General features: G+C 49.1%; 1 protein-coding gene across 1 annotated transcript in view; it reads left to right on the top strand.

The window, feature by feature from the left end:
• The window catches only part of LOC121847334 (vegetative cell wall protein gp1-like), a 131466-nt gene extending 119795 nt beyond the window's left edge, over positions 1–11671 (top strand). The window contains exon 7 of the mRNA XM_042327943.1: positions 11310–11671. Coding sequence (XP_042183877.1) covers positions 11310–11671 — 362 coding nt within the window. The remainder of the gene's footprint in view (positions 1–11309) is intronic.
• Positions 11672–12815: the final 1144 nt, after the last annotated feature.

The raw sequence follows: 12815 nt of genomic DNA on the forward strand, positions 1-12815 counted from the left end.
GACAAGATAGGACAGAGCAGGAAAAGATAGGACAGAGCAGGATAAGATAGGAGGACAGGATAGGATAGGATAGGAGGACAGAATATGATAGTACAGGATAGCAGGACAGAACTGGATAGGATAGGAGGACAGGATAGGACAGGATAGGAGGACAGAACGGGATAGGATAGGAGGACAGAACAGGAAAAGATAGGAGGATAGGATAGGAGGACAGGGCAGGATATGATAGGAGGACAGGAGAGGATAGGATGACAGGAGAAGATAGGATAGGAGGACAGGATAGGACAGGATGACAGGAGAGGATAGGATAGGAGGACAGGACAGGATAGGAGGAGGGGACAGGATAGGAGGACAGGATAGGACAGGATAGGATAGGAGGAAAGGATAGGAGGACGGGATAGGATAGGAGAACAGGACAGGACAGAATAGGACAGGGTAGGACAGGATAGGACAGGATGACAGGGGAGGATAGGATAGGATGACAGGATAGGATAGGATGACAGGAGAGGATAAGATAGGAGGACAGGATAAGATAGGATGACAGGAGAGGATAGGATAGGAGGACAGGATAGGATAGGATGACAGGAGAGGATAGGATAGGAGGACAGGATAGGATAGGATGACAGGAGAGGATAGAATAGGAGGCCAGGATAGAACAGGACAGTGAAGCTGTAGAAGAGGATAGGACAGGACAGTGAAGCTGTAGAAGAGGATAGGACAGGACAGTGAAGCTGTAGAAGAGGATAGGACAGGACAGTGAAGCTGTAGAAGAGGATATGACAGGACAGTGAAGCTGTAGAATAGGATAGGATAGGACAGGACGATGAAGCTGTAGAAGAGGATAGGATAGGACAGGACAGTGAAGCTGTAGAAGAGGATAGGATAGGACAGGACAGTGAAGCTGTAGAAGAGGAGAGGACAGGACAGTGAAGCTGTAGAATAGGATAGGGCAGGACAGTGAAGCTGTAGAAGAGGCTAGGACAGGACAGGACATTGAAGCTGTAGAAGAGGATAGGACAGGACAGTGAAGCTGTAGAAGAGGATAGGACAGGACAGGGTAGTAGAGCTGTAGAAGGGGATAGGACAGGACAGGACAGTGAAACTGTAGAAGAGGATAGGACAGGACAGGACAGTGAAGCTATAGAAGAGGATAGGACAGGACAGTGAAGCTGTAGAAGAGGATAGGACAGGACAGGGCATTGAAGCTGTAGAAGAGGATAGGTCAGGGCAGTGAAGATGTAGAAGAGGATAGGACAGGGCAGTGAAGCTGTAGAAGAGGATAGGACAGGACAGGGTAGTAGAGCTGTAGAAGGGGATAGGACAGGACAGGACAGTGAAGCTGTAGAAGAGTATAGGACAGGACAGGACAGTGAAGCTATAGAAGAGGATAGGACAGGACAGTGAAGCTGTAGAAGAGGATAGGACAGGACAGGACAGTGAGGCTGTAGAAGAGGATAGGACAGGACAGTGAAGCTGTAGAAGAGGATAGGACAGGACAGTGAAGCTGTAGAAGAGGATAGGACAGGACAGTGAAGCTGTAGAAGAGGATAGGACAGGACAGTGAAGCTGTAGAAGAGGATAGGACAGGACAGTGAAGCTGTAGAAGAGGATAGGACAGGACAGTGAAGCTGTAGAAGAGGGTAGGACAGGACAGTGAAGCTGTAGGAGAGGACAGGACAGTGAAGCTGTAGGATATGACAGGACAGTGAAGCTGTAGAAGAGGATAGGACAGGACAGTGAAGCTGTAGTAGAGGATAGGACAGGACAGTGAAGCTGTAGAAGAGGATAGGACAGGACAGTGAAGCTGTAGAAGAGGATAGGACAGGACAGTGAAGCTATAGAAGAGGATATGACAGGACAGTGAAGCTGTAGAATAGGAGAGGATAGGACAGGACGATGAAGCTGTAGAAGAGGATAGGATAAGACAGGACAGTGAAGCTGTAGAAGAGGATAGGATAGGACAGGACAGTGAAGCTGTAGAAGAGGAGAGGACAGGACAGTGAAGCTGTAGAAGAGGATAGGACAGGACAGGGTAGTAGAGCTGTAGAAGGGGATAGGACAGGACAGGACAGTGAAGCTGTAGAAGAGGATAGGACAGGACAGGACAGTGAAGCTGTAGAAGAGGATAGGACAGGACAGTGAAGCTGTAGAAGAGGATAGGACAGGACAGTGAAGCTGTAGAAGAGGATAGGACAGGACAGTGAAGCTGTAGAAGAGGATAGGACAGGACAGTGAAGCTGTAGAAGAGGGTAGGACAGGACAGTGAAGCTGTAGAAGAGGGTAGGACAGGACAGTGAAGCTGTAGAAGAGGATAGGACAGGACAGTGAAGCTGTAGAAGAGGATAGGACAGGACAGTGAAGCTGTAGAAGAGGATAGGATAGGACAGGACAGTGAAGCTGTAGAAGAGGATAGGATAGGACAGGACAGTGAAGCTGTAGAAGAGGAGAGGACAGGACAGTGAAGCTGTAGAATAGGATAGGGCAGGACAGTGAAGCTGTAGAAGAGGATAGGACAGGACAGTGAAGCTGTAGAAGAGGATAGGACAGGACAGTGAAGCTGTAGAAGAGGATAGGACAGGACAGTGAAGCTGTAGAAGAGGATAGGACAGGACAGTGAAGCTATAGAAGAGGATATGACAGGACAGTGAAGCTGTAGAATAGGATAGGATAGGACAGCACGATGAAGCTGTAGAAGAGGATAGGATAAGACAGGACAGTGAAGCTGTAGAAGAGGATAGGATAGGACAGGACAGTGAAGCTGTAGAAGAGGATAGGATAGGACAGGACAGTGAAGCTGTAGAAGAGGAGAGGGCAGGACAGTGAAGCTGTAGAATAGGATAGGGCAGGACAGTGAAGCTGTAGAAGAGGCTAGGACAGGACAGGACATTGAAGCTGTAGAAGAGGATAGGACAGGACAGGGTAGTAGAGCTGTAGAAGGGGATAGGACAGGACAGGACAGTGAAGATGTAGAAGAGGATAGGACAGGACAGGACAGTGAAGCTATAGAAGAGGATAGGACAGGACAGGACAGTGAAGCTGTAGAAGAGGATAGGACAGGACAGGACAGTGAAGCTGTAGAAGAGGATAGGACAGGACAGTGAAGCTGTAGAAGAGGATAGGACAGGACAGTGAAGCTGTAGAAGAGGATAGGACAGGACAGTGAAGCTGTAGAAGAGGATAGGACAGGACAGTGAAGCTGTAGAAGAGGGTAGGACAGGACAGGACATTGAAGCTGTAGAAGAGGATAGGACAGGACAGTGAAGCTGTAGAAGAGGATAGGACAGGACAGGGTAGTAGAGCTGTAGAAGTGGATAGGACAGGACAGGACAGGACAGTGAAGATGTAGAAGAGGATAGGACAGGACAGTGAAGCTATAGAAGAGGATAGGACAGGACAGGACAGTGAAGCTGTAGAAGAGGATAGGACAGGACAGGACAGTGAAGCTGTAGAAGAGGATAGGACAGGACAGTGAAGCTGTAGAAGAGGATAGGACAGGACAGTGAAGCTGTAGAAGAGGATAGGACAGGACAGTGAAGCTGTAGAAGAGGATAGGACAGGACAGTGAAGCTGTAGAAGAGGATAGGACAGGACAGTGAAGCTGTAGAAGAGGATAGGACAGGACAGTGAAGCTGTAGAAGAGGATAGGACAGGACAGTGAAGCTGTAGAAGAGGGTAGGACAGGACAGTGAAGCTGTAGGAGAGGACAGGACAGTGAAGCTGTAGGAGAGGACAGGACAGTGAAGCTGTAGAAGAGGATATGACAGGACAGTGAAGCTGTAGAAGAGGATATGACAGGACAGTGAAGCTGTAGAAGAGGATAGGACAGGACAGTGAAGCTGTAGAAGAGGATAGGACAGGACAGTGAAGCTGTAGAAGAGGATAGGACAGGACAGTGAATCTGTAGAAGAGGATAGGACAGGACAGTGAAGCTATAGAAGAGGATATGACAGGACAGTGAAGCTGTAGAATATGATAGGATAGGACAGGATGATGAAGCTGTAGAAGAGGATAGGATAGGACAGGACAGTGAAGCTGTAGAAGAGGATAGGATAGGACAGGACAGTGAAGCTGTAGAAGAGGAGAGGACAGGACAGTGAAGCTGTAGAATAGGATAGGACAGGACAGTGAAGCTGTAGAAGAGGCTAGGACAGGACAGGACATTGAAGCTGTAGAAGAGGATAGGACAGGACAGTGAAGCTGTAGAAGAGGATAGGACAGGACAGGGTAGTAGAGCTGTAGAAGGGGATAGGACAGGACAGGACAGTGAAGCTATAGAAGAGGATAGGACAGGACAGTGAAGCTGTAGAAGAGGATAGGACAGGACAGGGTAGTAGAGCTGTAGAAGGGGATAGGACATGACAGGACATTGAAGCTGTGGAAGAGGATAGGACAGGACATTGAAGCTGTAGAAGCGGATGGGACAGGACAGGGCATTGAAGCTGTAGAAGAGGATAGGTCAGGGCAGTGAAGATGTAGAAGAGGATAGGACAGGACAGTGAAGCTGTAGAAGAGGATAGGACAGGACAGTGAAGCTGTAGAAGAGGATAGGACAGGACAGGGTAGTAGAGCTGTAGAAGAGGATAGGACAGGACAGGACAGTGAAGCTGTAGAAGAGGATAGGACAGGACAGGACAGTGAAGCTGTAGAAGAGGATAGGACAGGACAGTGAAGCTGTAGAAGAGGATAGGACAGGACAGTGAAGCTGTAGAAGAGGATAGGACAGGACAGTGAAGCTGTAGAAGAGGATAGGACAGGACAGTGAAGCTGTAGAAGAGGATAGGACAGGACAGTGAAGCTGTAGAAGAGGATAGGACAGGACAGTGAAGCTGTAGAAGAGGATAGGACAGGACAGTGAAGCTGTAGAAGAGGATAGGACAGGACAGGGTAGTAGACATGTAGAAGAGGATAGGACAGGACAGGGTAGTAGAGCTGTAGAAGAGGATAGGACAGGACAGGACAGTGAAGCTGTAGAAGAGGATAGGACAGGGTAGTAGAGCTGTAGAAGAGGATAGGACAGGACAGTGTAGTAGAGCTGTAGAAGAGGATAGGACAGGACAGTGTAGTAGAGCTGTAGAAGAGGATAGGACAGGACAGGGTAGTAGAGCTGTAGAAGAGGATAGGCCAGGACAGTGAAGCTATAGAAGAGGATAGGACAGGACAGTGAAGCTGTAGAAGAGGATAGGACAGGGTAGTAGAGCTGTAGAAGAGGATAGGGCAGGACAGGGTAGTAGAGCTGTAGAAAAGGATAGGACAGGACAGGACAAGGTAGGACAGGGTAGTAGAGCTGTAGAAGAGGATAGGACAGGACAGTGAAGCTGTAGAAGAGGATAGGACAGGACAGTGAAGCTGTAGAAGAGGGTAGGACAGGACAGTGAAGCTGTAGGAGAGGACAGGACAGTGAAGCTGTAGGATATGACAGGACAGTGATGCTGTAGAAGAGGATAGGACAGGACAGTGAAGCTGTAGAAGAGGATAGGACAGGACAGTGAAGCTGTAGAAGAGGATAGGACAGGACAGTGAAGCTATAGAAGAGGATATGACAGGACAGTGAAGCTGTAGAATAGGATAGGATAGGACAGGACGATGAAGCTGTAGAAGAGGATAGGATAGGACAGGACAGTGAAGCTGTAGAAGAGGATAGGATAGGACAGGACAGTGAAGCTGTAGAAGAGGAGAGGACAGGACATTGAAGCTGTAGAAGAGGATAGGACAGGACAGTGAAGCTGTAGAAGAGGATAGGACAGGACAGGGTAGTAGAGCTGTAGAAGGGGATAGGACAGGACAGGACAGTGAAGCTGTAGAAGAGGATAGGACAGGACAGGACAGTGAAGCTGTAGAAGAGGATAGGACAGGACAGTGAAGCTGTAGAAGAGGATAGGACAGGACAGTGAAGCTGTAGAAGAGGATAGGACAGGACAGTGAAGCTGTAGAAGTGTATAGGACAGGACAGTGAAGCTGTAGAAGAGGGTAGGACAGGACAGTGAAGCTGTAGAAGAGGGTAGGAGAGGACAGTGAAGCTGTAGAAGAGGATAGGACAGGACAGTGAAGCTGTAGAAGAGGATAGGACAGGACAGTGAAGCTGTAGAAGAGGATAGGATAGGACAGGACAGTGAAGCTGTAGAAGAGGATAGGATAGGACAGGACAGTGAAGCTGTAGAAGAGGAGAGGACAGGACAGTGAAGCTGTAGAATAGGATAGGGCAGGACAGTGAAGCTGTAGAAGAGGATAGGACAGGACAGTGAAGCTGTAGAAGAGGATAGGACAGGACAGTGAAGCTGTAGAAGAGGATAGGACAGGACAGTGAAGCTGTAGAAGAGGATAGGACAGGACAGTGAAGCTATAGAAGAGGATATGACAGGACAGTGAAGCTGTAGAATAGGATAGGATAGGACAGGACGATGAAGCTGTAGAAGAGGATAGGATAAGACAGGACAGTGAAGCTGTAGAAGAGGATAGGATAGGACAGGACAGTGAAGCTGTAGAAGAGGATAGGATAGGACAGGACAGTGAAGCTGTAGAAGAGGAGAGGACAGGACAGTGAAGCTGTAGAATAGGATAGGGCAGGACAGTGAAGCTGTAGAAGAGGCTAGGACAGGACAGGACATTGAAGCTGTAGAAGAGGATAGGACAGGACAGTGAAGCTGTAGAAGAGGATAGGACAGGACAGGGCAGTAGAGCTGTAGAAGGGGATAGGACAGGACAGGACAGTGAAGATGTAGAAGAGGATAGGACAGGACAGGACAGTGAAGCTATAGAAGAGGATAGGACAGGACAGGACAGTGAAGCTGTAGAAGAGGATAGGACAGGACAGGACAGTGAAGCTGTAGAAGAGGATAGGACAGGACAGTGAAGCTGTAGAAGAGGATAGGACAAGACAGTGAAGCTGTAGAAGAGGATAGGACAGGACAGTGAAGCTGTAGAAGAGGATAGGACAGGACAGTGAAGCTGTAGAAGAGGGTAGGACAGGACAGTGAAGCTGTAGAAGAGGGTAGGACAGGACAGTGAAGCTGTAGAAGAGGATAGGACAGGACAGTGAAGCTGTAGAAGAGGATAGGACAGGACAGTGAAGCTGTAGAAGAGGATAGGACAGGACAGTGAAGCTGTAGAAGAGGATAGGACAGGACAGTGAAGCTATAGAAGAGGATATGACAGGACAGTGAAGCTGTAGAATAGGATAGGATAGGACAGGACGATGAAGCTGTAGAAGAGGATAGGATAGGACAGGACAGTGAAGCTGTAGAAGAGGATAGGATAGGACAGGACAGTGAAGCTGTAGAAGAGGAGAGGACAGGACAGTGAAGCTGTAGAATAGGATAGGACAGGACAGTGAAGCTGTAGAAGAGGCTAGGACAGGACAGGACATTGAAGCTGTAGAAGAGGATAGGACAGGACAGTGAAGCTGTAGAAGAGGATAGGACAGGACAGGGTAGTAGAGCTGTAGAAGGGGATAGGTCAGGGCAGTGAAGATGTAGAAGAGGATAGGACAGGACAGTGAAGCTATAGAAGAGGATAGGACAGGACAGGACAGTGAAGCTGTAGAAGAGGATAGGACAGGACAGGACAGTGAAGCTGTAGAAGAGGATAGGACAGGACAGTGAAGCTGTAGAAGAGGATAGGACAGGACAGTGAAGCTGTAGAAGAGGATAGGACAGGACAGTGAAGCTGTAGAAGAGGATAGGACAGGACAGTGAAGCTGTAGAAGAGGATAGGACAGGACAGTGAAGCTGTAGAAGAGGATAGGACAGGACAGTGAAGCTGTAGAAGAGGATAGGACAGGACAGTGAAGCTGTAGAAGAGGATAGGACAGGACAGTGAAGCTGTAGAAGAGGGTAGGACAGGACAGTGAAGCTGTAGGAGAGGACAGGACAGTGAAGCTGTAGGAGAGGACAGGACAGTGAAGCTGTAGAAGAGGATATGACAGGACAGTGAAGCTGTAGAAGAGGATATGACAGGACAGTGAAGCTGTAGAAGAGGATAGGACAGGACAGTGAAGCTGTAGAAGAGGATAGGACAGGACAGTGAAGCTGTAGAAGAGGATAGGACAGGACAGTGAATCTGTAGAAGAGGATAGGACAGGACAGTGAAGCTGTAGAAGAGGCTAGGACAGGACAGGACATTGAAGCTGTAGAAGAGGATAGGACAGGACAGTGAAGCTGTAGAAGAGGATAGGACAGGACAGGGTAGTAGAGCTGTAGAAGTGGATAGGACAGGACAGGACAGTGAAGATGTAGAAGAGGATAGGACAGGACAGTGAAGCTATAGAAGAGGATAGGACAGGACAGGACAGTGAAGCTGTAGAAGAGGATAGGACAGGACAGGACAGTGAAGCTGTAGAAGAGGATAGGACAGGACAGTGAAGCTGTAGAAGAGGATAGGACAGGACAGTGAAGCTGTAGAAGAGGATAGGACAGGACAGTGAAGCTGTAGAAGAGGATAGGACAGGACAGTGAAGCTGTAGAAGAGGATAGGACAGGACAGTGAAGCTGTAGAAGAGGATAGGACAGGACAGTGAAGCTGTAGAAGAGGATAGGACAGGACAGTGAAGCTGTAGAAGAGGATAGGACAGGACAGTGAAGCTGTAGAAGAGGGTAGGACAGGACAGTGAAGCTGTAGGAGAGGACAGGACAGTGAAGCTGTAGGAGAGGACAGGACAGTGAAGCTGTAGAAGAGGATATGACAGGACAGTGAAGCTGTAGAAGAGGATATGACAGGACAGTGAAGCTGTAGAAGAGGATAGGACAGGACAGTGAAGCTGTAGAAGAGGATAGGACAGGACAGTGAAGCTGTAGAAGAGGATAGGACAGGACAGTGAATCTGTAGAAGAGGATAGGACAGGACAGTGAAACTATAGAAGAGGATATGACAGGACAGTGAAGCTGTAGAATATGATAGGATAGGACAGGATGATGAAGCTGTAGAAGAGGATAGGATAGGACAGGACAGTGAAGCTGTAGAAGAGGATAGGATAGGACAGGACAGTGAAGCTGTAGAAGAGGAGAGGACAGGACAGTGAAGCTGTAGAATAGGATAGGACAGGACAGTGAAGCTGTAGAAGAGGCTAGGACAGGACAGGACATTGAAGCTGTAGAAGAGGATAGGACAGGACAGTGAAGCTGTAGAAGAGGATAGGACAGGACAGGGTAGTAGAGCTGTAGAAGGGGATAGGACAGGACAGGACAGTGAAGCTATAGAAGAGGATAGGACAGGACAGTGAAGCTGTAGAAGAGGATAGGACAGGACAGGGTAGTAGAGCTGTAGAAGGGGATAGGACATGACAGGACATTGAAGCTGTGGAAGAGGATAGGACAGGACATTGAAGCTGTAGAAGCGGATGGGACAGGACAGGGCATTGAAGCTGTAGAAGAGGATAGGTCAGGGCAGTGAAGATGTAGAAGAGGATAGGACAGGACAGTGAAGCTGTAGAAGAGGATAGGACAGGACAGTGAAGCTGTAGAAGAGGATAGGACAGGACAGGGTAGTAGAGCTGTAGAAGAGGATAGGACAGGACAGGACAGTGAAGCTGTAGAAGAGGATAGGACAGGACAGGACAGTGAAGCTGTAGAAGAGGATAGGACAGGACAGTGAAGCTGTAGAAGAGGATAGGACAGGACAGTGAAGCTGTAGAAGAGGATAGGACAGGACAGTGAAGCTGTAGAAGAGGATAGGACAGGACAGTGAAGCTGTAGAAGAGGATAGGACAGGACAGTGAAGCTGTAGAAGAGGATAGGACAGGACAGTGAAGCTGTAGAAGAGGATAGGACAGGACAGTGAAGCTGTAGAAGAGGATAGGACAGGACAGTGAAGCTGTAGAAGAGGATAGGACAGGACAGTGAAGCTGTAGAAGAGAATAGGACAGGACAGGGTAGTAGACCTGTAGAAGAGGATAGGACAGGACAGGGTAGTAGAGCTGTAGAAGAGGATAGGACAGGACAGGACAGTGAAGCTGTAGAAGAGGATAGGACAGGGTAGTAGAGCTGTAGAAGAGGATAGGACAGGACAGTGCAGTAGAGCTGTAGAAGAGGATAGGACAGGACAGTGTAGTAGAGCTGTAGAAGAGGATAGGACAGGACAGGGTAGTAGAGCTGTAGAAGAGGATAGGCCAGGACAGTGAAGCTATAGAAGAGGATAGGACAGGACAGTGAAGCTGTAGAAGAGGATAGGACAGGGTAGTAGAGCTGTAGAAGAGGATAGGGCAGGACAGGGTAGTAGAGCTGTAGAAAAGGATAGGACAGGACAGGGTAGGACAGGACAGGACAAGGTAGGACAGGGTAGTAGAGCTGTAGAAGAGGATAGGACAGGACACTGAAGCTGTAGAAGAGGATAGGACAGGACAGGGTAGTAGAGCCATGACCAGTGGATGATAGCGGGAAACGACATGTATGTGGAGCTCAGAGGGCAGATGTGAGACAGGACAAAGGACCTAGTAGAGGTGAATGGGACAGATCTGTGAAGTTGAGAAAGCCTTGACTAGGAAATTAAAAGATGGGAGTTCAAGGAAAATGGGTGGTCTCACCTTGACAAGACAAAGCCTCTAGAATCAGAACAGCCCTCTGTCAACATGTCAGCAGAGAGCCAGCCCCAATTGAATTGACAGACTCAGGCAGGAAGGAGCCACTGGGGATCAGGAGGCTGGTCAGGTGGTACACTAAGGTCATTCTTACCATGGTGCGCTGAGAGGGTCACAGTGTTTCTGTGTATCAGTATTGATTCTGTCCCTCTCCTAACCTGGGCTCCAACCAGAGCCACTTTGCTCGCATCGCCAACTGTCTTCCCAGGAAGCATCGTTAGCTATCGCTTCTCAAAAGCCGTGGGACTTGCAGAGCAAGAAAAACAACTACATCAAGGTCTCTGAGTGAGTGACATCACCGATTGAAATGCTACTAGCACGCATCGCAAATTTGCCAGCCATTTCACAACACTTACACTCACCTAACTCCCTTTCACATCCTTCTCTGCAGCAAACGGGCAGATCCCAACTGAGTGATCCGGGTCAACAGCATCAATGTAACAGTACTGCTTTCATCCCTCCCCTCACCCCAACCTTGGCTTGAACCAGGAATATTCTGCACAGATCAACAACAGTCACCATTGAAGCATCATTAACAATAGCTCCACAAAAGCCAAGGGCCTTGCAGAACAAGGGAAACAACTACTTCAATGGCTCAGAGCGAGTTACGTCGCCGAATGAAACGCTAGTAGCGCACACCGCTAACTAGCTAACCATTTCACGCTGGTTGCATCTGCACCCCATACGATACACAGTACAATGGAATCCTTATCATTCAGATCCCCCTCTCCTTCCGCTGCAGCCCAACCCCAGGCCCCCTGTCCTCAGAAGTACCACAGGGGTTCACCAGAGGGGGTGGATACACAGTGGACCTCCAGAAACAACCCAGGGGTTCACCAGAGGGGGTGGATACACAGTGGACCTCCAGAAACACCCCAGGGACAGCTGGAGGGGGTGGATACACAGTGGGCCTCCAGAAACACCCCAGGGGTTCACCAGAGGGGTGGATACACAGTGGGCCTCCAGAAACACCCCAGGGACAGCTGGAGGGGTGGATACACAGTGGACCTCCATAAACACCCCAGGGACAGCTGGAGGGGGTGGATACACAGTGGGCCTCCAGAAACACCCCAGGGACAGCTGGAGGGGGTGGATCTGTATTAATCTGCAGTGTGCTTTACCATGGAGCTATGAGCACTACTGACCCCACTGAGCTTTACCATGGAGCTATGAGCACTACTGACCCCACAGAGCTTTACCATGGAGCTATGAGCACTACTGACCCCCACAGAGCTTTACCATGGAGCCATGAGCACTACTGACCCCACAGAGCTTTACCATGGAGCTATGAGCACTACTGACCCCACAGAGCTTTACCATGGAGCTATGAGCACTACTGACCCCCACAGAGCTTTACCATGGGGCTATGAGCACTACTGACCCCCACAGAGCTTTACCATGGAGCTATGAGCACTACTGACCCCACTGAGCTTTACCATGGAGCTATGAGCACTACTGACCCCACTGAGCTTTACCATGGAGCTATGAGCACTACTGACCCCACAGAGCTTTACCATGGAGCTATGAGCACTACTGACCCCACTGAGCTTTACCATGGAGCTATGAGCACTACTGACCCCACAGAGCTTTACCATGGAGCTATGAGCACTACTGACCCCACAGAGCTTTACCATGTGCTATGTTCTCCCACCGGCTTTGGTCTGTATCATGGTAGTAACGTAGCCTACACTGTTACTCCTCGCTGTTGTCATGGTAGCAATGTAGGCTACGCTGTTACTACGTTCGCTACGCTGTTACTCCTCGTCGTTGTCATGGTAGCAATGTAGGCTACGCTGTTACTACGTAGGCTACGCTGTTACTCCTCGCCGTTGTTATGGTAGCAACGTAGGCTATGCCGTTACTCCTCGCTGTTGTCATGGTATAAAACCTAGGCTACACTGTTACTCCTCGCTGTTGTCATGGTAGCAATGTAGGCTACACGGTTTCTCCTCGATGTTGTCATGGTAGCAACGTAGACTACACTGTTACTCCTCACCGTTGTCATGGTAGCAAGGTAGTCTATACTTTTTCTCCTCGCTGTTGTCATAGTAGCAACGTAGACAATACGGTTTCTCCTCGCTGTTGTCATAGTAGCAACGTAGGCTACACTGTTACTCCTCGCTGTTGTCATAGTAGCAACGTAGGCTACACTGTTACTCCTCGCTCTTGTCAAAGTAGCAACGTAGGCTACGCTGTTTCTCCTCGCCGTTGTCATGGTAGCAACGTAGGCTACGCTGTTTCTCCCCGC

This window comes from Oncorhynchus tshawytscha, linkage group LG09 (genome assembly GCF_018296145.1).
Source record: "Oncorhynchus tshawytscha isolate Ot180627B linkage group LG09, Otsh_v2.0, whole genome shotgun sequence".
Lineage (NCBI taxonomy): Eukaryota > Metazoa > Chordata > Actinopteri > Salmoniformes > Salmonidae > Oncorhynchus > Oncorhynchus tshawytscha.